The sequence below is a fragment of the Apostichopus japonicus genome, chromosome 17 (genome assembly GCF_037975245.1).
Source record: "Apostichopus japonicus isolate 1M-3 chromosome 17, ASM3797524v1, whole genome shotgun sequence".
Taxonomy (NCBI): Eukaryota; Metazoa; Echinodermata; class Holothuroidea; order Aspidochirotida; family Stichopodidae; genus Apostichopus; species Apostichopus japonicus.
The window spans coordinates 28,235,228-28,259,269 of record NC_092577.1 but is presented as its reverse complement, the minus strand read 5'-3'; the positions used below and the strand labels follow the sequence as shown (position 1 = coordinate 28,259,269).

Sequence of the window (24,042 nt, the reverse complement as noted above, 5' to 3'; positions counted from 1 at the left end):
TGAATTGAGTTTAATCACGAGAAACGTAAATTTTCAAATTCTCAACAAATAATGGGCTTAAAACCTTGAAAAGTGGGGCTGACGGATATTGTGGGCCGCGACGTAGAATCACCTACAAAAGCAATGATCCACAGGAGATGCGATGAGGTTGAACATGATGTGTGACTGGTGACAAACTTCAAAAAGGTTATGGATGGAAAAAAACTATTGGGAAAAACTTGGTTCTCAGGCAAAAAGTGTACATCTGCAGTTGCTCATTTTCAAGCCCGAGAATTGCCATTTCCGGTGATCTGGGTGGTATCAAAACCAGAAAATTTCTTGTACGCTGCGCGCCAACCGATGGTGGCGCTCCGCTTAGATAGTAATTCGCGCCCCCGGGTTAGAAAATCCTGGAAACGACCCTGATGTATATAACTACTAGATAGACTGCCTGATAGCTATGTACATAATTACTACACAGACTGCCTGATAGCTACGTACATAGTTACTACATAGACTGCCTGATAGTTATGTAAATGATTACTACATAGACTGCCTGGTAGCTATGTACATAACTACTAGATAGACTGCCTAATATATAGCTATGTACATAGTTACTACGTAGACTGCCTGATAGCTATGCACATAATTACCAGATAGACTGCCTGATAGCTATGTACATAGTTACTACAAAGACTGCCTGATAGTTATGTAAATGATTACTACATAGACTGCCTGGTAGCTATGTACATAACTACTAGATAGACTGCCTAATAGCTATGTACATAGTTACTACGTAGACTGCCTGATAGCTATGCACATAATTACTAGATAGACTGCCTGATAGCTAGGTACATAGTTACTACATAGACTGCCTGATAGCTATGTACATAACTACTAGATAGAATGACTGGTCGCTATGTACAAAGTTACAGACTTCCTGATAACTTTGTCTTTTAACAGTCTACAATAACGGTCATATTCCCTGTTCTTATTATCGTAATTGTGTGCATTTATAATTTACCATTTAAACTTAAATGGGTCATCGGTTACCCTATCCTCCTTCTCCTCCCCTCCATCTCCTCCCCTCCACCACCCACTTGTCTATGTAGGGTATTTGCTTGTGAGATGCAACCGACCTTTTGTAGCCCTTGACTAGTTACCTTAGCAGAGACGGATTCAGAATTAGCGATGGGTGGTTATTAAATTTGCAGCGAACATAAATATTTCGATCACAATATATAACCTATTGCAGCTTTCCTTTTTGGCTTCAATCAAGTATCGTGTCCTTGTCGTTCGACCTACACACCTAGGCCTACCGTATTTAAACACCTCAGTGTTAAGGATTTCGTTCCCCGCTTTCAATCCAACGAGTTTATTTTCTGGCAAAGTAAATAATAAACGACCTTTTCTTTGCACGGTTCAAATGATTTACAACAATGTGCTACCAAACAAAGAATTTGTAAAGAGCTTGAAACTGGTTTGTACTTTCTTTCACGAAATATTGCTCCGGTTAGGTGCACCCTATAGTTGCGTGTTAGTACATTAAAGGTTATTAGCTGTATTGAATTTATCAACTTTCGTTATGACATGGTATTCGATAGTTAATAAAAGAAAAATTTAGAAGTGAAAAAACTTAAAGGAGACATCAACCCAACCATCCTCACTTAATTCTTAGTTCTTATGTGTTCTTCTTTTCTTATCATTACAATTTTATTTTCTGTAATGGAGGTGGATTAGTTACAAATGCTGAATAATACACAGAAAACAACGAACCTCGTAATGTGACGTAATAATGTCCTTGGTTTCAGTGTCAACGCTGTTAACGTGCTACCTAAATTATGAAAAATGAAACAAACAAAAAAGTCAAAGAATTCAGATTACAGTGGCACTATGACATACTGACAAATATGATAGCTCCCTGCAGACATATCTCCCAAACAGAATTAGAGTTTTCTTACCGGGGCAGTTGTTCTCCACACAGATTCGTGTCATATGAAGCAATATAAGATGGTTGGGTTTGTGTGCTCTACAAGTCCATGAAAATCGTGCTAGGGTTTTGATATGGAATAGTATAACAGCTTTATATGAGACATATAGGACTGTAGGATAGGTAGAATTTTGTATTGTATTAACTGGTTAGCAACGGGTTATAAGGAGCAGACGACAACCCGAATTTGAAAACAAAAGATCCCTTATAGTTTGATTGAGTTTTATGCAGTTATGTGCAAATATTATGCAGCTTGGTCAGTTGAGGAAGGGTGCTGGTTTGATCAGTTCAGGCAATATATTGATCCTATGGAACGCCAAATGGATAATGGTGACCGGTTAATAATTTAAAAGTAGGCTACACGACGATATAAACGTAGGCCTGTATACGATGATAATATTTGTATATGAATATTTTAAACATTAACATAATCCGTCTAATTTCTCGTAAATTAATTACATTATTCGCGTGTGAATTTGTAATATCAGGGTGTATTTTTGTATCACCATCGTCACTGAGTTGAGAACCGTTTTGGCGCTCTATAGAATCCATATCTTGTGTTATTATCAAAACTTGGCTTAGTCCGAAAGAAGTTCATTATCAAATGAGACTAAAAGAACTTGAGTAACAACACAACTGTGCCGCCTTTCATTGAGGAACACTAAATAAATATCCCACTTTGCATCAGTGACTTAAGCAAGAAACCATATAATGGAAAATATGTTCCAATTTCGTATCGCAGCGTTATATACAAAGTGACTGAAACAGCACAGCTGATCTGGTGGTACCCAGCTTTTCATGATTTAAAAATTGCAAAGCTCACACCGTCTTTCTTTAAAGTTTCTTTTATTTCATTATGACATTTCTTATATATTTTTTGCTGTTTCTTGCAGGCGTGTTAATTGTTCACCAATTACCTGCTAACGACAGTGGCGGCGGAACCGGGGGGGTCTTGGGGGGGCTCAGCCCCCCCCCAATGAAAAAGTTGAGGGGGCAAATGCATGATAAGCCCCCCAATATTTACCAAGGCTCCGAAACGTGCATCTGCCCATTTTTCAATGCATACTTGTCGATCTGTCCGATGCACACGTATACTATATAGGTGTAATAATTTTAGTAATTGCCGGGGGACCCTCGGCCCGTCCGCGAATATTTTTTTCCCAAACTGAACTGACACTGAAATTATTTCCTCGATTCTGATTGGCTCTCAGCGAGCACGTGATATACTTTAGTATTCAACATGGATCCCTCCATTCAGGCTGTCGATATCAGTATGATCAACACCAACATATTCAAGATATTCACATTAGCAACTTTCCAAACTATATATGAACGAAAGTATATAGTGTTCTTTAACACAATGAAGCAACTATTCCCAACTACTGCGCCCATTATAGGCAGTCCTCGATCGTTTGTTTACTCGCTTGATTCCGCTCTACACAACACATGCTATGTAGCCTATTGTACTGTGTATAATACATGTAACCGATGTACATATGTACGAGGTGTTTGTGTACATTCGGAGTTGCGATACTTTTAGTTTTGTTATCATAAATTCAAAATGTATTCAGTCAATGAATCATGATAGGCCTAGTCGAATATGCAGTGGCCATGAAGACAGTGTTCTCCCCAGGGATCCTGGGATGAACACTGGTTCACCATGTGACAGGATCCCTGGTTACGAATAAAGTTAATAAAAAATTAAAAAGACGGCGAGCGAGTGTGTGCCAGCCAGTGTGAGTGTACACAAAAAAAGGCATGTATGTGTCCTTTGACTTGTTAACTAGTTGTACCATGGAGTTAAAAACATCTGTTTTTACCTCCATGGTTGTACATAGCCTTATAACCTACCTATACGTACGGAAACCTTTTGGCTCGCTGAGAGCCAATCTGAATCGAGGAAATAATTTCAGTGTCAGTTCAGTTTGGGAAAAAAATATTCGCGGCCCGTCCCCTGGCTTTAGACCACATTGTCACCCCAACAGCGTCTTCACGCCCCGTGAAAAGTGGAAGCAGTGAATGTGAGTACCGGTAAGCGTAGCACAACTTCGTCTTAGGCCAATGACTTGCCTCATTTCAGCCAGTTCTCCAACATCCCCTTACTTAGTGACGGAGCGTCCATATATACAGTCAGGGGGCGGATGCCCCCCCCCCCCTGACGGACTCAAATGGACTGCTGGCGCCCTTTTCAGCACTACTTTTTACTTATTTGCGATTATTGACTATTTTATTGCGCTCTCATATACCTATTGACATTTGTCATATTCTGTTGGTGTAATTTTCCGACAAAATGGAGACGACACCTATTTATTCACTGTTTATCTGCAAATTAGCCAGGTCCGGAAAGGGTCATTTCCTGCAATCTAGGGAGTATCTTTACTCAAAAAATTTCTGTACGCTCCGCGCCAACCTGTGGTGGCGCTCCTCTTAGATAGTGTCGAAAGCGCCCCTACAGACCATTTTTGCCACCCCCCCCCTGACCAATACCCCTAGCTCCGCCACTGCCCTTACTACACTCAAAAACGTCTTTGCGAGTACACTACGAGTAATAGATACTCTCTTAAAACATTATCGAATATACAAATTACAATGTTTTTACAGACTTTTACGTGCAATCTGAGAAATTGCAGGCTTGAGAGCCATATTTTAGGGCTAGGTATTCGCAGCATAAAACACTCGGGAAGTGCCGTTTCCGGCCATCTGGGGGTTTGAAAAACCCAAAATTTTCTTGTACGCTCCGCGCCAACCGATGGTGGCGCTCCGCTTAGATGGTCTCCACACATTAGCCCCCCCAATAATTTTTCCGTTCCGCCGCGCCTGGCTAACGATCAGAGACAACTATCATCACCACACGAAACCGGTGAATTATACGGTACATCAGTTCCGCGAAAAGAACCACGTTACAAGAAACGACTGGAGACCCCTTCTATTGGCAGTACGCTTCCCAACAGATACCGCACGAATGAAAAGAAAACCAGACGTCTCATTAAGGTTGACGATGACAACCTAAGCTGGGATGGTTCAGTGAGCTCCGGCATAGCTAGCCCCGATGGGGCGAGATCACCAGTTTTCCCACAAGATTTATCTCCAACCAGTGATAACTTTACGTTCAGAAGAGGTTATTACAACCCGTCCTCGCCTACAAGACGATCGTCAGGTGAATATTCTCCAGGAAGATCGAGTGACGACATCTTCAATCTAGGCGATCGAGAGCAACATCCAGACTATTCAAGGACGATACTCAACACATCGAGATCTTACGATATGAATGAAGGCCATGATGACGGTGGGATGGACCTTCATCCTGCGAGGGAAGAATATCCAGGCTACCCTAAGACTACTCAAAACCCAATGATGGAGAAACCGATGTTCGAAGAAGGGTCGACGGATTCAGGCAACGCTACTTGGTACAACTCTGGTGAGAGCACGATGGGTGACACGGGAGACCATTCCACCACCGCAGGTCCCTTTGGACAGAAGAACACAGAACGGCCCCAGATGATACAAGAGTATCTACACTCGGTGGGACGAGACACTATGGTACGTAACAAACATTTTGCGAGCGACAACAAAAACCTGTATCTAAAATCAAAGATGAACACTAACAGCAACCGAGGAGGAAACGTTCGCTATAAATCGAGATCGGTCCAGGATTTTAATGTGGCAGACACGCCAAGAAACGACACATTTAAAGCACGGTCCATGTACGACTTGGACGACGATGAAGCGAGTACCTTATCTAGACCACGCGATCTCTTTGGAACAGTAGCGAAAATTAGCCGCTTCAGACCGTCACTATGGTCACCAGGGTGGGGCAATCAGGGTTGAGCAGACGATCGCCACTTGGCGGAGCGCTATTTGTTAAGAGATTCTGAACTTGGAAGAAATAAGTTAGGTTGGAGAAACTGAATAAACCACATGCGTTAGGCTATGCCTATACTGGTCTTAACAGAAATACAGTCGCTGTTGAAGCTATACTTGGGTCGTGAATAATGTTGATGGTAAGACATTGTTAGGTTGTACAAAGTTATGCAGGTTAAACTAATATTTGTAAAAGAGTGTTTATTAAACTAGATTGCGCTTAGACCTAATAATACCCTAGTTTGTAGTCTAACTATGCATTATAATATACCTACTTGACGTCTAAACGTCTACAACATTTTCTGTGCTAGGCCCTATCAACAGAACAGGGCCCTGACACGGGATCCGGCTTTCAAAGAACCCATGACGACACCACCAACTTTAAATATCCCCAGGCCCTAGTTCCATTAAGGTTCATGCCACTACGCAAATCAGTCGGGGAATATTAGAATCACACCCAAAGCCCCCCCCCCTCCCCACCCCTCCCCACCGCCAACACACATAAACATTTAAATCATGTGCATGCCACTTGTTGAGATTTCAAATTGATCGTGTAAGGTTGCATCGCAGCCCTAGCAATAGCTCATCTTTTTGCGACAGATATAGCAGACACTTGCGTGAAATGATGTGTTTTTCACTTCTGGTGATATTGCATTCTTCGGAGCATGCATTCTGTATTATAATTATGATGTATTTTCAAAAGCACGCAAAACCGATTGGGCTGCAGTTGGGGCATCATTGAAGCTATACCAAGAGCCTCCCTAAATATAATTGGCGACGGATAAGAAATGGGCGAGAGGAGATGACCGGATTTGACCCAAGCAGGTCATTTATATCAACGATGGTCATATTCATATTAACAATGATCGTGTTTATATGACATGTCCTCGCTTGATTAGCCAACCAGCTGGCTAAATACGAATTTGAAATTGCAGTCGATATAGAACGCATCGCGCTATGTCAAACGTCAGTGGTAACTATAAGGACTTTAGTTAAGTTTTTTATGTTTAGAAAAAGTCATAGTTTTGAACAGTATTCTTGATTAATTGCATTGTAACTGATTCTTGGAAGGAAACAACACACACACACTACGGAAGATTTACCGTTGTATCGTCAACGCCCAAATTTGGAACTTAAAAAGTTCTTGAAATTGTATATATATATATAATCTATTTTACAGTAATCATAAGGGGTAAACTTTTATCGACAAGGTACCACGATGCCTATTAAGTAGTATAGCTTTGAAGATGTTATCATCCAATGTCGAATTCAAGGTTAGAGTAAACTCGTTCGTTTTGTCTCTTTATTTTATCTCTTCTTTTTCTTTGTTATTATTCGTGCTTTGCATAACTTCAAATTCATCATTTATATTGAATTAAACTGTACATGTAAAGTATCTATATATAAATTTAAATTATATTTGTTATATTTGCATCGATGAATACATTTGAAGTTTCCATAGATCAATCACAAACTTCTTATCATCAGGAATCAGGCGCAGTAAAAACAAAGTGGGCGGGAGAGGGGAGGAGTGGTGGTAGGAGGTGGTGGTGAAATTTCCACAATATTGTAATAACCACCGCATTCAAGACGGAACTTTCATTGACACGTAAAAGTCACTTTTTTTGGTCTTTATTAGTAATTAATTCGACAATTAATTAGACAATAAGTAGGGTTAAGTAAATCTCATCAGAGGGATAGTAGGGTGTTTCTGATTGGTATATGTACACTGTTATTGGCTGGGAGGGGATGCCAAGGAGCAAGGACGGTCAAGGGGGAGAGCGCTGTGTAATCCCTTCGCCCCCTCCCCCACCACCCTCCACCTCTTAACACTGAACCACGATTTATCTTTCTAAGTTTTCATTATCATCGGTGCTCGTTGTAGAACGGGCCATTTGACTGGTTACTGTTGTGGAGTTCGCGATAATGTCTTTTCCTTCCCTTTTTTTGGCGTGTGGGGCAAACAACTCTTTGAGTGATGATACCTTGGTTTAATTTATAAGGAGTAAAATACCATTTTATAGAAATGTTCAACACACATAACTACTTATGACGATAATAGTGTTTATTGTTTAAACCAAGGGCGTAGGAACCGGGGGGCTGGGGGGCGCCAGCCCCCCCCCCCCCAGTGAAAAATATGGAGGGGCTTTGCAAGTCAGAAAACCCCTTTTTCATTTCCAAATGAGAAAAAATCTCATTTGGAGCACCAAATTGCATCTAAGGCCAGGTGAAAATGCAAAATTATATACAAAATGGAGTGGGTGGGTTGAAGTGTGCTATATTGCACCAAATTGCATCTGAGGCCAACTGGAAATGCAAACAAAATCACCCCTCCCCTTAGACCCCTCCCCCAGGCCGGCCACCAGTCTTCAGCCCCCCCCCCCCCACTCAAGAGTACCTTCCTACGCCACTGGTTTAAACAAACTGTTAAAAATGTAGAGATCATTAATATACAGTAGAATACTTGTAATAGGCCCGAGAGATTAATAAAATATAACTTTTGTGGCTCATTCTTTCGTTGTTCGCTTGCTTGTTTGTTCTTCGTTTGCTTGTTGTTTGAAAATAAATGTCTAGTGGAAAACAGGTGTAATGTATACAGTGTAATGACGACCTTCCTTACCTTTGAACATACAATCAGTGTCCATAGCCTAGTTGGTTAACAAAAGCATATAAATAAGCTATGACTCATAATTGATAAATAAGGAGTACTGTATATTAGAATGTGTATTGGAATTTTCGGTCAGCAATACTTGGCAGTGGAATGAAAAGTACAAACTGTAACATTATGAAAGTGTGACTATAGATAATTACTAGTGGCACTGATAGAATTAGTACCGAAATAACCATGAATATACAGAAGGTGGATTAATGAACATATGAGAACGGATTACATATATTATTGTGAAACTGAGATTTTTTTGTTTTTATGTTCAAGTGTTGGTCGGTGATATGAGACTTATAACGAATTCTTACCGTTAACGTTTTGTGAAGGATTTTTTAGTTAGAAGTAAATCAAATACATAACAGGTTCTTGCCGGGGTGTCTATATAGGAAGATTAAAAAGTTCTGCAAAATTAGCACACATTTCTTTTTCGTGATTTATTCAAAAGTATGCTGAAACTCTCGTTTTGGCGCGCCATAGAATTCCGCATCCTGTGACAAAACTAACACTTGTCTCAGTCCGAAAGAATTTATCAAATGAGACAAAAAATTACTTGACCAATAACACAACTGTTTTGATCAATACCACGATGATCAATACCACGATGATCAATACCACTACTATTGATCAATACTCCGACTGTCTGAAGAAAATCCCACTTTGCGGGAAAGTACCGATTACGCAAGAAACCCTGTGTTGACAATATGTTCCAATTTCGTATCTACAAGTAGTGACGGGGTCATCACAATTGATCTGAGTGTATTTGTGTTTATATATATATATATATATATATATATATATATATATATATATATATATATAAACTGAGGAGACCATGTAAAGAGTACTTTCAACACCGGCCCTGATGCTTTAGAGTAGGCTAGGTTTATAATTGGTTAATATACAAGAAAATAAACAAGTATAACGGACTCAAGACAAAGAATAAGGAGACACAACCCAAAGAAGACTCCGCGATGTCAAATAATTGTTTAAAGGTTATATTTTTGTTGAACTGAAGTTGGGTTAAAGCAGCTGGTTGCGAACCCATTAAACATTACGTAACTGTATTCCACCCACAAACAGAATCATTATATGTCTGTTTTCACTAGACAAGCAAAACAATGAAAACCAAAAGACCAAAATATGAAGAAAAGAAGAAAGAATCTGTCTAAAAGCATGGGATTTTTGAAAATAGGCTGGGATTATAAAGAAGTGAATAAATCCTTCGAAGCTATATTGCATGATACTACAATTTTATTGTTCAATAATCACGAGAATTGATAAAGGTCACTTCAAATTAAGGTCGAATAAAATAATTCTCAGTAAATGTTTTGTTTTTTATTCCATCCGAGTCTCAATTTCTATAAGGCAAAAGAAAAGCTTAACAAACTTGTTCGAGTCTTTTCACTACAACTTTGGAGAAATTCGTGACTCGAGCAGGCGCGTAGCCAAGGGGGGGGGGGGGGGGGCGAAGGGGGCAGCCGCCCCCCCCCCCCCCTTGAGCATATTTTTTAATATATTTTTTTAATGTTTCTATGATATCGCTAGTATTTTCAAAAGAGAAAATGCTAAGATGCAACTTACAAGGCCTGGGAAGTGCCATTTCCAGCGATCTGGGAGGCATTTTCAGCCAAAATTTTCTTGTACTCTTCGCGCCAATTATGGTGGCGCTACGCTTAGATAGTTTGCAATGCCGAATCTACAGTTTCGCCCCTCCCTTGGCAAATTTCTGCCTACGCGCCTGGACTCGAGTTATCCTTTGGTACAACACTAATACTCACAATGCATTTCAATGCGTCTTCCAAACAAGTAAGTGAAAAATACTTCCAAAAACAAGTAAGTGAAAAACTTCCAAAAAGAAAGAGAAAATACTTCAAATATGTAAATGATATCATATATAGCCAGTGTATATCGGTGTATCGAAGTATATGCGCCAGTATACAGCTATTGTCGCCTGTTTACGATATCATCATCTGCGTGTCAGCAGTTACAACATAAGCTCGGCCGGGCTGAGTATTGAAACTTATATACATGCAAGGGCGTCGAGAGCCAGCTCTGGGCCCAGGGACAATTTGGCCCTCCATTTTGAAGACCCTATTTTATCCTTAGTATGTATTATGAAAATGATAATATATAATATTGTTTATCACTTATTTCCTCGCTCCCTTAATTGACACCGGTTTACGCCCACCTTCCCCCTCCCCTACCTCGGATAGACAAAATACAAGGGTGTGACAAATTTTATAATCGTATTGTAAATATTCAAAACATAGCATGGGGGGAGGTCTGTGAACAGTACTGTCAACCCCACCCCACCCCTCCACCCCCTCCCCCACCCCACCCCGCACGCCTTTCCACTCATTTTAAAAGTTAATTCTAACTATGCAAGTTAAGTTAATAAGGAATATAATTAATAAACCCTTTACATTTGATCATTCATTCAAATATCAAATAGGCCTACTTCATGTAGCTGAAGGAGAGAATTCGATTTATCTTCTCCAACTTCCCTGAAGACATGAAGAAGATGAACAAAAAACTGTTTAATGAAGAACTTTTCCGTGATTTTTCGCAAAAATAAGGATTTTCAAGAAAACATGTCAAGCTATAATGTCCCAATTTCAACGTATTGTATGTATTGCTTACGTTATATAGGTGTACATTGTAGTATAGGCCTTACAATGCCTACAAGAAACCAAGATTAAACACTAATGATAATTTAATCCCCCCCCGCCCACCCCCCCCCCCAAAAAAACACAATTTAGTAATGCGGTTCGAACTTAGCTTGTCAATATAATGCAAAATTTCGAAAAATGCGTTGATACTTTTTGTCTTTATAGACTATCATAACATCTTGACGTAAAATGTTTACGATTACACATAAAGTATTTTTGGACGCGTTAACAAATTACGCGTAATGCAGAAAATCGACAATTTAATCATTCTCGCCCAAAATGTCCATATTATCGTAACTTGTCAACTCGACAAATATCGTATTTTTGTCGTGATGTCGTGTTATTTACTGACACGCTAATTCTACAACTGGTACGTCCCTTCAGGCTCACCATTGACTTTGTGGTTGGAGAAGCGTAAACTAAAAAGCAAATGGTAAACGTCAAAAGCAAATAATTTGGAGAGGGAAAAAAATATTTTGAAGAGGAAGGATGGGAGTTTTAAGTGATTCCGATCCTTATACGAAGTCACCGACGACATTACTTCTTTTTCTCCTTTTCTGGCTCCTTGAACATCTTTACGGTCATGGAATAGATAATGTAGAAAATAATAGACGGGATCATCACGATTTTAAAGAGAAACTTGTAGTCGAGATCTGGTTCGTCCTGTGACGTCGGTTTGTCTTCCATGCCGAGGTCTGCCAAGTTGAGTGCTCTTATCAATTCAACATCAAATTTCAGAGTAGCGCCCCCTATTAAACAAAACCGTTAGGAAGGCGAGAAATATAACGTAATGGTAACAGGGAGAGTTTAAGAAAGCAAAATATATATGTATTAATCAGTAGGTTTGTAAAATCATAAAGATTTCGTGGTTATTTTAAAGTGAAGCCTTTAGTTTACAATTTCGATTCGACCATGTCCCAGTGTAGCCTACAGAGCAGTTCATAAAGGGTTGTGGACGCATGCAACAGAAATCGGATGGGCCATAATTTCGCAAAATGGCGAATCTGGGCATCAAAGTTCTGTGAGGCTTACAATCTTACATAACGATGCATCCAGTAATGTAACCACGAATAAATGGGGAGGGACGGTAGAACCCCCTCCCCATCTCCCCCCCCCCCCCCATCAGAATTATTGTCTCCTGAAAAGGTGCACTAAAGCAACTCCAATAACCTTCAATCTGCGTAAAAATCTACATTTTCTATTTTTGGGTTGGTTGATGAGGAACGGGAGGGTTGAGGACGAGCCAGTGGCGAGCGAAAATGGGAGGGTGGGGGGGGGGGAGGGGAACCTACAATCGTAAGTCGGGGAAATTTAGAACTCTATGGGTTTACAGCTACTACCCCCCTGAACCACCACCACCACCACATGGGAGTCTTCTGTGATGCCAGGGTTGCACCCCTAAATTTTAAAATCCTTCAGTCTAATTGTTTTCTTGGGGAGGACCCACTTCATGGTAGTCAGCCTCATAACACCAGGATCCTTAATTTGCCTCTGGCCATTCCATAAAGGGTAATGCCCCTACCGAAATCAGTCCAGGAATTTGTGAATTTGGTCCCACTACCCTTGAAACCCTGTGTATGCCACTGGGATAGGCTGCCAGGAAGAAACCATATTCAGGGTAAGGAGAACACCTGGTAATAAAATTGATTTGCAGGGTATCATGTGGACTTGGTTAACAGGGGAACAAAAACAATCGCATAAAGGTGAAACATAAATTTCTAATATAGCTATATTGCTCTTTATCAAGGCACTTATTTCAATACAAAAGCATCTTTAGTTGGGAAGCATATTACAGATTGAATATTCATATTGTAAAGCATGATTGTCATTGTTGACGTCACATCGAGGAATACTGAATATTAATTAGTTTCAAAGATGCTGTTGCCATGCTGCTCCATGGCTGCACAAATCATCTCTTGGACAAACATGGTTTATGTACAGACTTTTAACAAGGTGGGATAATGAAAACAAATGACGTCACCCCACCCCTCCAACCCTCTCGGAAACAAATGACATCACCCCACCCCTCCAACCCTCTCGAAAACACACCAAGTAACCCCTTCCACCCTCTTGAAAAACAAATGACGTTACCCCACCCCCTCCACCCTCTTAATGTTTATTTGGGCAAGTACAAATACATTACCATATAACATCTCAACATGTTAAATATCATCAATATCGCCCAGAAATATGCTAGGAAAATAAAATAATTGCCACCCATATACTCAAACATATAACATCACCGGGCAGGCCTATAAATCTCACAAATTTTGCCAACTGCTATTAAAAAATGCAAGTGCGTTCAAAAATCCACTGGCTAATATGAAGTTCTCACTGACCCTTCCCTGAATTACAAAACACATCATTTGCTGAAAAGGCTTCTGAGAGTAGAACAATATTATTTGTGTATAATTAGCAGTAACACAGGGCCTATGCTAGGTAAAGAAATCATGCCAATGTTTTGACTGAAGATTGTTAATTGACTAATCGTATGTTTAAGATACTAATGTCTACTGGCAGAAGCAAAAGTGTCAGAGGGTCTTCTTTCTTCTTGTTTTTGCAATTTCTTTTCTTTATAAATTTTTGGTTTGTTTTTATGATCCCCACTTTGAATACCAGGGAATTAGAGTTTGAAAGTTAAGCTACTGACAGGTACAAAGACAATGATGCATATAAAAATATATACATATACATATCTATATATATATATAAATATATATATATATATATATATATACATATACATATACATTACATATATATATATACATATATATATGTAATTGAAATCGTAGTGACTTGGAAAATCCAGAACAGTGAAAAAACTTCCAGCCTCAACCGGGATTCGAACCCGGGCCTCCCGCTTTCTATGCGAACACCCTAGCCATATAGCCATATAATATATATATATATATATATATATATATATATATATATATATATATATATATATATATATATATATATATATATATATATATATATATATATACATATTTATATATATATATATATATATATATATATATATATATATTTATATATATATATATATATATATATATATATTTATATATATATATATATATATATATATATATATATATATATATATATATTATAAGTTGATTGTTTTTGTATTCAATTCATTCCAATTTTTCAAGGGTTATGGTTGAATCCGAAGTTTCAAACAATAACAAACCCTAGAAACTATGGTTACCGAAATCGTAACCACCTCTGAATGAGGGTGAGTTTGTTAGCATGGATTTCAAGTGAATGATATCTTTACCGGTTAATAACGATTTTTTTTGCGGGGGTGGGGAGATCATTTCGAGTTCGTTGATTGACCCTGGGAAAGTATCCTACCCTAGGATTCCATTCAACTCTTACCTCTCGTCGCCCAGATACAATTCATGTTAGGTTCTTTTTCATCAAGTTCCCCCCCCCCCCCCAAAAAAAAAAGTCAAGCGAATCTAACAATTTGAGCAGCATTGTTAAGCTGAGATGTCGCATCTACACAGATGATGCGACTGGAAAGTAACAACCGGGAAGGGAACTTCAGATAAAGCAATTGTCTATCAAAACGGCGTTCCTTGAAAACGAGCAGCGCTACAAACTTTAAGTGACATATTTGTGTTGCCTGATTGATCCATGGCATCATTCCCCATGACCTATACAACTTCAAAAGACTGTCGGAAGGCAATGTAAATAAAGAACCGACAGTTGTAACAACAGAACCATTGAAATTGTCTATTTTGATCTTCTTACTTCATTCTTATAATAGTAAACTACGAATTTACAGGAATTCAATTTTGGGAAAGCCCACTATCTACCTCATCATGTTAATCTCGTCTCACCAATATTCAAAATTTACTAAAACGGCGGCTCATTTTGTCAATAGCAGCTATTAATGGCATAAGATGACGTCATTCATACGCCAAAGCCCAAATTTGTTTTTGTACTGAAGATAATTGTTGGGATCAAAGATATGGTCGTGATTTTCGGTGCGTGCCAGACTTATTTGAACTACAAGCTCTATTAGACTTTCATAATGCCCGAGTATGAGTACCTTACATTGCACTACAAGCTATATTTGACTTTCATAATGTCCGAGTATGAGTACCTTATCTTGCACTACAAGCTATATTAGACTCTCATAATGTCCGAGTATGAGTACCTTATCTTGCACTACAAGCTATATTAGACTTTCATAATGTCCGAGTATGAGTACCTTATCTTGCACTACAAGCTATATTAGACTTTCATAATGTCCGAGTATGAGTACCTTATCTTGCACTACAAGCTATATTAGACTTTCATAATGTCCGAGTATGAGTACCTTATCTTGCACTACTAGCTATATTATACTTTCATAATGTCCGAGTATGAGTACCTTATCTTGCACTACAAGCTATATTAGACTTTCATAATGTCCGGGTATGAGTACCTTATCTTGCACTACAAGCTATATTAGACTTTCATAATGTCCGAGTATGAGTACCTTATCTTGCACTACAAGCTATATTATACTTTCAAAATGTCCGAGTATGAGTACCTTATCTTGCACTACAAGCTATATTAGACTTTCATAATGTCCGGGTATGAGTACCTTATCTTGCACTACAAGCTATATTAGACTTTCAAAATGCGCAAGTGTGAGTACCTTATCTTGCACTACAAGCTATATTAGACTTTCAAAATGCGCGAGTATGAGTACGGTACCTTATCTTGCACAACAAGCTATATTACACTTTCATAATGTCCGAGTATGAGTACCTTATATTGCACTACAAGCTATATTAGACTTTCATAATGTCCGAATATGAGTACCTTATCTTGCACTACAAGCTATATTAGACTTTCATAATGTCCGAGTATGAGTACCTTATCTTGCACTACAAGCTATATTATACTTTCAAAATATCCGAGTATGAGTACCTTATCTTGCACTACAAGCTATATTAGACTTTCAAAATGGGCGAGTATGAGTACCTTATCTTGCACTACAAGCTATATTAGACTTTCATAATGTCCGAATATGAGTACCTTATCTTGCACTACAAGCTATATTAGACTTTCATAATGTCCGAGTATGAGTACCTTATCTTGCACTACAAGCTCTATTATACTTTCAAAATGTCCGAGTATGAGTACCTTATCTTGCACTACAAGCTATATTATACTTTCAAAATGTCCGAGTATGAGTACCTTATCTTGCACTACAAGCTATATTAGACTTTCATAATGCCCGATTATGAGTACCTTATCTTGCACTACAAGCTATATTAGACTTTCATAATGTCCGAATATGAGTACCTTATCTTGCACTACAAGCTATATTAGACTTTCAAAATGGGCGAGTATGAGTACCTTATCTTGCACTACAAGCTATATTAGACTTTCATAATGTCCGAATATGAGTACCTTATCTTGCACTACAAGCTATATTAGACTTTCATAATGTCCGAGTATGAGTACCTTATCTTGCACTACAAGCTATATTTTACTTTCAAAATGTCCGAGTATAAGTACCTTATCTTGCACTACAAGCTATATTAGACTTTCATAATGCCCGATTATGAGTACCTTATCTTGCACTACAAGCTATATTAGACTTTCATAATGTCCGAATATGAGTACCTTATCTTGCACTACAAGCTATATTAGACTTTCAAAATGCGCGAGTATGAGTACCTTATCTTGCACTACAAGCTATATTAGACTTTCAAAATGGGCGAATATGAGTACCTTATCTTGCACTACAAGCTATATTAGACTTTCATAATGTCCGAATATGAGTACCTTATCTTGCACTACAAGCTATATTAGACTTTCAAAATGCGCGAGTATGAGTACCTTATCTTGCACTACAAGCTATATTATACTTTCAAAATGTCCGAGTATGAGTACCTTATCTTGCACTACAAGCTATATTAGACTTTCATAATGCCCGATTATGAGTACCTTATCTTGCACTACAAGCTATATTAGACTTTCATAATGTCCGAATATGAGTACCTTATCTTGCACTACAAGCTATATTAGACTTTCAAAATGCGCGAGTATGAGTACGGTACCTTATCTTGCACAACAAGCTATATTAGACTTTCATAATGTCCGAGTATGAGTACCTTATATTGCACTACAAGCTATATTATACATTCAAAATGCCCGAGTATGAGTACCTTATCTTGCACTACAAGCTATATTAGACTTTCATAATGTCCGAATATGAGTACCTTATCTTGCACTACAAGCTATATTAGACTTTCAACCTGCGCGAGTATGAGTACCTTATCTTGCACTACAAGCTATATTAGACTTTCAAAATGGGCGAGTATGAGTACCTTATCTTGCACTACAAGCTATATTAGACTTTCATAATGTCCGAATATGAGTACCTTGTCTTGCACTACAAGCTATATTAGACTTTCATAATGTCCGAGTATGAGTACCTTATCTTGCACTACAAGCTATATTTTACTTTCAAAATGTCCGAGTATAAGTACCTTATCTTGCACTACAAGCTATATTAGACTTTCATAATGCCCGATTATGAGTACCTTATCTTGCACTACAAGCTATATTAGACTTTCATAATGTCCGAATATGAGTACCTTATCTTGCACTACAAGCTATATTAGACTTTCAAAATGCGCGAGTATGAGTACCTTATCTTGCACTACAAGCTATATTAGACTTTCAAAATGGGCGAATATGAGTACCTTATCTTGCACTACAAGCTATATTAGACTTTCATAATGTCCGAATATGAGTACCTTATCTTGCACTACAAGCTATATTAGACTTTCAAACTGCGCGAGTATGAGTACCTTATCTTGCACTACAAGCTATATTAGACTTTCATAATGCGCGAGTATGAGTACTTTATCTTGCACTACAAGCTATATTAGACTTTCAACCTGCGCGAGTATGAGTACCTTATCTTGCACTACAAGCTATATTATACTTTCAAAATGCGCGAGTATGAGTACCTTATCTTGCACTACAAGCTATATTTGACTTTCATAATGTCCGAGTATGAGTACCTTATCTTGCACTACAAGCTATATTAGACTCTCATTGCAAATCCACGAGGGTAAATATGAGTACAATTAATGACGATTAGCATTATGGACTCGCTACAAATGTGATCCGTATTACCCACCCGGCGAGGAACGCGAACAAATAGGGGAAGGGGAGGGGTACAGGTAAGGGTTCTTCAGATTTCACTACACACCTTCATCGCAAATTCTCTCGTCTCATTCATCTAAATCCAGTTGTTCTTATTCCGCATGACACAAACCAGCTTAACTCCAAATATTAAATTGAAGTTGAGAAGTTTATTACTCTGTGTTTTTCCTTTATGTTTGATCTAATTTTGCAGGCAATCTAGATGAGACACCTTTGAATATTCCGCTCCGTAACTCTGAGATGCAAGTGATCATTGGATTGGGATTAACGAAAGGTTCTCAGACCGAATGGGACGCCCTTCACGCCGGTTTGACTGAAAAATTTAATCGTAAAGTGAAACTACCAAAAATTGTAGACGGAAAAGGTAAGAATTGCCATTCATCGAGAATTGTCTTCAACGAGTCTATAAAATCTCGAAATAAATTTTGACTTCGGGCAGAGTTTAAGTGTTGTTATCAGGCGCGGATCCATGTGAAGAAAGGGGTGCAGGGAGGGGGGGCTGTAAATAATCAAAGCAGTTATCAGCCAGCTAACACAACCTTGCGTTTAGACCTAATTATAAAGCTAGTCTAAATGTGCCTCGAAATGAACCAGTTGATGTCTAAAGTTTTATTTTTTATTTATTTTTTTCACAAGGGGGAACCCAGATACCCTGAGTGGGTGTCGAACACAACAACCCCACGACGACTCCTTTATTTAATCCTTTACCCGCCCCATTGATATGCTCAATTCATGTTGAATGCTCCGTTCTCAAAAAGAACTATATAAATAAATGTTAATGTCGACTGTTGTGTCCTGTTAAATGTGTTCGTTAATCCATTGTTTCATAAACTCTAATAATTAAACCACATTAATATATATATATATAGATATATATATATATGTGTGTATATATATATATATATATGTGTGTGTATATATATATATATATATGTGTGTGTGTGTGTATATATATATACACACACACACACACATATATATATATATATATGTATGTATGTGTGTTTATACATACACACACATATATACATATATATATATATATACACACACACACATATATATATATATATACACACACATATATATATATATATATGTATGTGTGTATACATACACACACATATATACACACATATATATATATACACACACACATATATATATATATATATATATATATACAAAACAACAGGTATAACAATAATGACAGACAGCCGACTGTATTTATACTTGACAACTCTTTACATTGTAAAGTTATTATGGTGATCATAATATTTATGAAATTGATGAGTAGACAACCAATGTTTAAAACGATAATGTCTCAACGTAGGTTTCGTACTACAAATTTTGTTTTTGGGTCCATTGACTTAAACACTAAACTGTTTACTTTCCGGGGTCGCTACAAGGTTTTTTAATTGGCATTACCATTTGATGATAACTGATAGCTTGGGTTATCAATATTACAGAATATATGACCTGCTAGAGTTTGAGCTAGAATAGGTGAAGTTCTAACATACATTCCCAGTCCATATCAGGTCTCGTTCTGTTCTTTCTCTGTTTGCCAATGAATATCTTAAAACGCCTTAATTAAGTAAATCATATTCAAATCTTCAAGATTATTATACCATCGATTGTTTATTTCAGAATCTTTGAAATCCAGCGTAAAATAAATTGATGATAACTGTGACATGCCCCCACCCCCGACTTGTCACGACTATAAAGTTAACTTTTCGGATGCAAACTTCGCTAATTGTGATTAAATAGTAATTATGGTACGTAATTACTACATAGACAGCTGCCTGATAGCTATGTACGTAACTACTACATAGACTGCCTGATAGTATATGTACATGATTACTACATCGACTGCCTGATAGTATGTACATAATTACTACATAGACTGCCTGATAGCTTTGTACATAATTACTACATAGACTGCCTGATAGCTATGTACATAACTACTAGATAGAATGACTGGTGGCTATGTACAAAGTTACAGACTTCCTGATAACTTTGTCTTTTAACAGTCTACAATAACGGTCATATTCCCTGTTCTTATTATCGTAATTGTGTGCATTTATAATTTACCATTTAAACTTTAATGGGTCATCGGTTACCCTATCCTCCTTCTCCTCCCCTCCATCTCCTCCCCTCCACCACCCACTTGTCTATGTAGGGTATTTGCTTGTGAGATGCAACCGACCTTTTGTAGCCCTTGACTAGTTACCTTAGCAGAGACGGATTCAGAATTAGCGATGGGTGGTTATTAAATTTGCAGCGAACATAAATATTTCGATCACAATATAACCTATTGCAGCTTTCCTTTTTGGCTTCAATCAAGTATCGTGTCCTTGTCGTTCGACCTACACACCTAGGCCTACCGTATTTAAACACCTCAGTGTTAAGGATTTCGTTCCCGCTTTCAATCCAACGAGTTTATTTTCTGGCAAAGTAAATAATAAACGACCTTTTCTTTGCACGGTTCAAATGATTTACAACAATGTGCTACCAAACAAAGAATTTGTAAAGAGCTTGAAACTGGTTTGTACTTTCTTTCACGAAATATTGCTCCGGTTAGGTGCACCCTATAGTTGCGTGTTAGTACATTAAAGGTTATTAGCTGTATTGAATTTATCAACTTTCGTTATGACATGGTATTCGATAGTTAATAAAAGAAAAATTTAGAAGTGAAAAAAACTTAAAGGAGACATCAACCCAACCATCCTCACTTAATTCTTAGTTCTTATGTGTTCTTCTTTTCTTATCATTACAATTTTATTTTCTGTAATGGAGGTGGATTAGTTACAAATGCTGAATAATACACAGAAAACAACGAACCTCGTAATGTGACGTAATAATGTCCTTGGTTTCAGTGTCAACGCTGTTAACATGCTACCTAAATTATGAAAAATGAAACAAACAAAAAAGTCAAAGAATTCAGATTACAGTGGCACTATGACATACTGACAAATATGATAGCTCCCTGCAGACATATCTCCCAAACAGAATTAGAGTTTTCTTACCGGGGCAGTTGTTCTCCACACAGATTCGTGTCATATGAAGCAATATAAGATGGTTGGGTTTGTGTGCTCTACAAGTCCATGAAAATCGTGCTAGAGTTTTGATATGGAATAGTATAACAGCTTTATATGAGGCATATAGGACTGTAGGATAGGTAGAATTTTGTATTGTATTAACTGGTTAGCAACGGGTTATAAGGAGCAGACGACAACCGAATTTTAAAAACAAAAGATCCCTTATAGCTTGATTGAGTTGTATGCAGTTATGTGCAAATATTATGCAGCTTGGTCAGTTGAGGAAGGGTGCTGGTTTGATCAGTTCAGGCAATATATTGATCCTATGGAACGCCAAATGGACAATGGTGACCGGTTAATAATTTAAAAGTAGGCTACACGACGATATAAACGTAGGCCTGTATACGATGATAATATTTGTATATGAATATTTTAAACATTAACATAATCCGTCTAATTTCTCGTAAATTAATTACATTATTCGCGTGTGAATTTGTAATATCAGGGTGTATCTTTGTATCACCATCGTCACTGAGTTGAGAACCGTTTTGGCGCTCTATAGAATCCATATCTTGTGTTATTATCAAAACTTGGCTTAGTCCGAAAGAAGTTCATTATCAAATGAGACTAAAAGAACTTGAGTAACAACACAACTGTGCCGCCTTTCAGTGAGGAACACTAAAGAAATATCCCACTTTGCATCAGTGACTTAAGCAAGAAACCATATAATGGAAAATATGTTCCAATTTCGTATCGCAGCGTTATATACAAAGTGACTGAAACAGCACAGCTGATCTGGTGGTACCCAGCTTATGATTTTTCATGATTTAAAAATTGCAAAGCTCACACCGTCTTTCTTTAAAGTTTCTTTAATTTCATTATGACATTTCTTATATATTTTTTCTGTTTCTTGCAGGTGTTTTAATTGTTCACCAAGTACCTGCTAACGATCAGAGACAACTATCATCACCACACGAAACCGGTGAATTATACGGTACATCAGTTCCGCGAAAAGAACCACGTTACAAGAAACGACTGGAGACCCCTTCTATTGGCAGTACGCTTCCCAACAGATACCGCACGAATGAAAAGAAAACCAGACGTCTCATTAAGGTTGACGATGACAACCTAAGCTGGGATGGTTCAGTGAGCTCCGGCATAGCTAGCCCCGATGGGGCGAGATCACCAGTTTTCCCACAAGATTTATCTCCAACCAGTGATAACTTTACGCTCAGAAGAGGTTATTACAACCCGTCCTCGCCTACAAGACGATCGTCAGGTGAATATTCTCCAGGAAGATCGAGTGACGACATCTTCAATCTAGGCGATCGAGAGCAATATCCAGACTATTCAAGGATGATACTCAACACATCGAGATCTTACGATATGAATGAAGGCCATGATGACGGTGGGATGGACCTTCATCCTGCGAGGGAAGACTATCCAGGCTACCCTAAGACTACTCAAAACCCAATGATGGAGAAACCGATGTTCGAAGAAGGGTCGATGGATTCAGGCAACGCTACTTGGTACAACTCTGGTGAGAGCACGATGGGTGACACGGGAGAATATTCCACCACCGCAGGTCCCTTTGGACAGAAGAACACAGAACGCCCCCAGATGATACAAGAGTATCTACACTCGGTGGGACGAGACACTATGGTACGTAACAAACATGTTGCGAGCGACAACAAAAACCTGTATCTAAAATCGAAGATGAACACTAACAGTAACCGAGGCGGAAACGTTCGCTATAAATCCAGATCGGTCCAGGATTTTAATGTGGCAGACACGCCAAGAAACGACGCATTTAAAGCACGGTCCATGTACGACTTGGACGACGACGAAGCGAGTACCTTATCTAGACCACGCGATCTCTTTGGGACAGTAGCGAAAATTAGCGGCTTCAGACCGTCACTATGGTCACCAGGGTGGGGCAATCAGGGTTGAGCAGACGATCGCCACTTGGCGGAGCGCTATTTGTTAAGAGATTCTGAACTTGGAAGAAATAAGTTAGGTTGGAGAAACTGAATAAACCACATGCGTTAGGCTATGCCTATACTGGTCTTAACAGAAATACAGTCGCTGTTGAAGCTATACTTGGGTCGTGAATAATGTTGATGGTAAGACATTGTTAGGTTGTACAAAGTTATGCAGGTTAAACTAATATTTGTAAAAGAGTGTTTATTAAACTAGATTGCGCTTAGACCTAATAATACCCTAGTTTGTATAGTCTAACTTAGCCAACCAGCTGGCTAAATGCGAATTTGAAATTGCAGTCGATATAGAACGCATCGCGCTATGTCAAACGTCAGTGGTAACTATAAGGACTTTAGTTAAGTTGTTTATGTTTAGAAAAAGTCATAGTTTTGAACAGTATTCTTGATTAATTGCATTGTGACTGATTCTTGGAAGGAAACAACACACACACAGTACGGAAGATTTACCGTTGTATCGTCAACGCCCAAATTTGGGACTTCAAAAGTTCTTGAAATTGTATATATATATATATATAATCTATTTTACAGTAATCATTAGGGGTAAACTTGTATTCGACAAGGTACCACGATGCCTATTAAGTAGTATAGCTTTGAAGATGTTATCATCCAATGTCGAATTCAAGGTTAGAGTAAACTCGTTCGTTTT

At 38.2% G+C, this 24,042-nt stretch overlaps 1 protein-coding gene across 1 annotated transcript; it reads left to right on the top strand.

The window, feature by feature from the left end:
* The first annotated feature begins 18,460 nt into the window (after positions 1–18,460).
* Positions 18,461–23,466, top strand: LOC139984495 (uncharacterized). The gene is made up of 2 exons (XM_071998410.1): positions 18,461–18,722; positions 22,313–23,466. Exons 1-2 carry the CDS (start codon positions 18,599–18,601, stop codon positions 23,344–23,346), a joined length of 1,158 nt encoding a protein of 385 aa, XP_071854511.1. The 5' UTR covers positions 18,461–18,598; the 3' UTR covers positions 23,347–23,466.
* Positions 23,467–24,042: the final 576 nt, after the last annotated feature.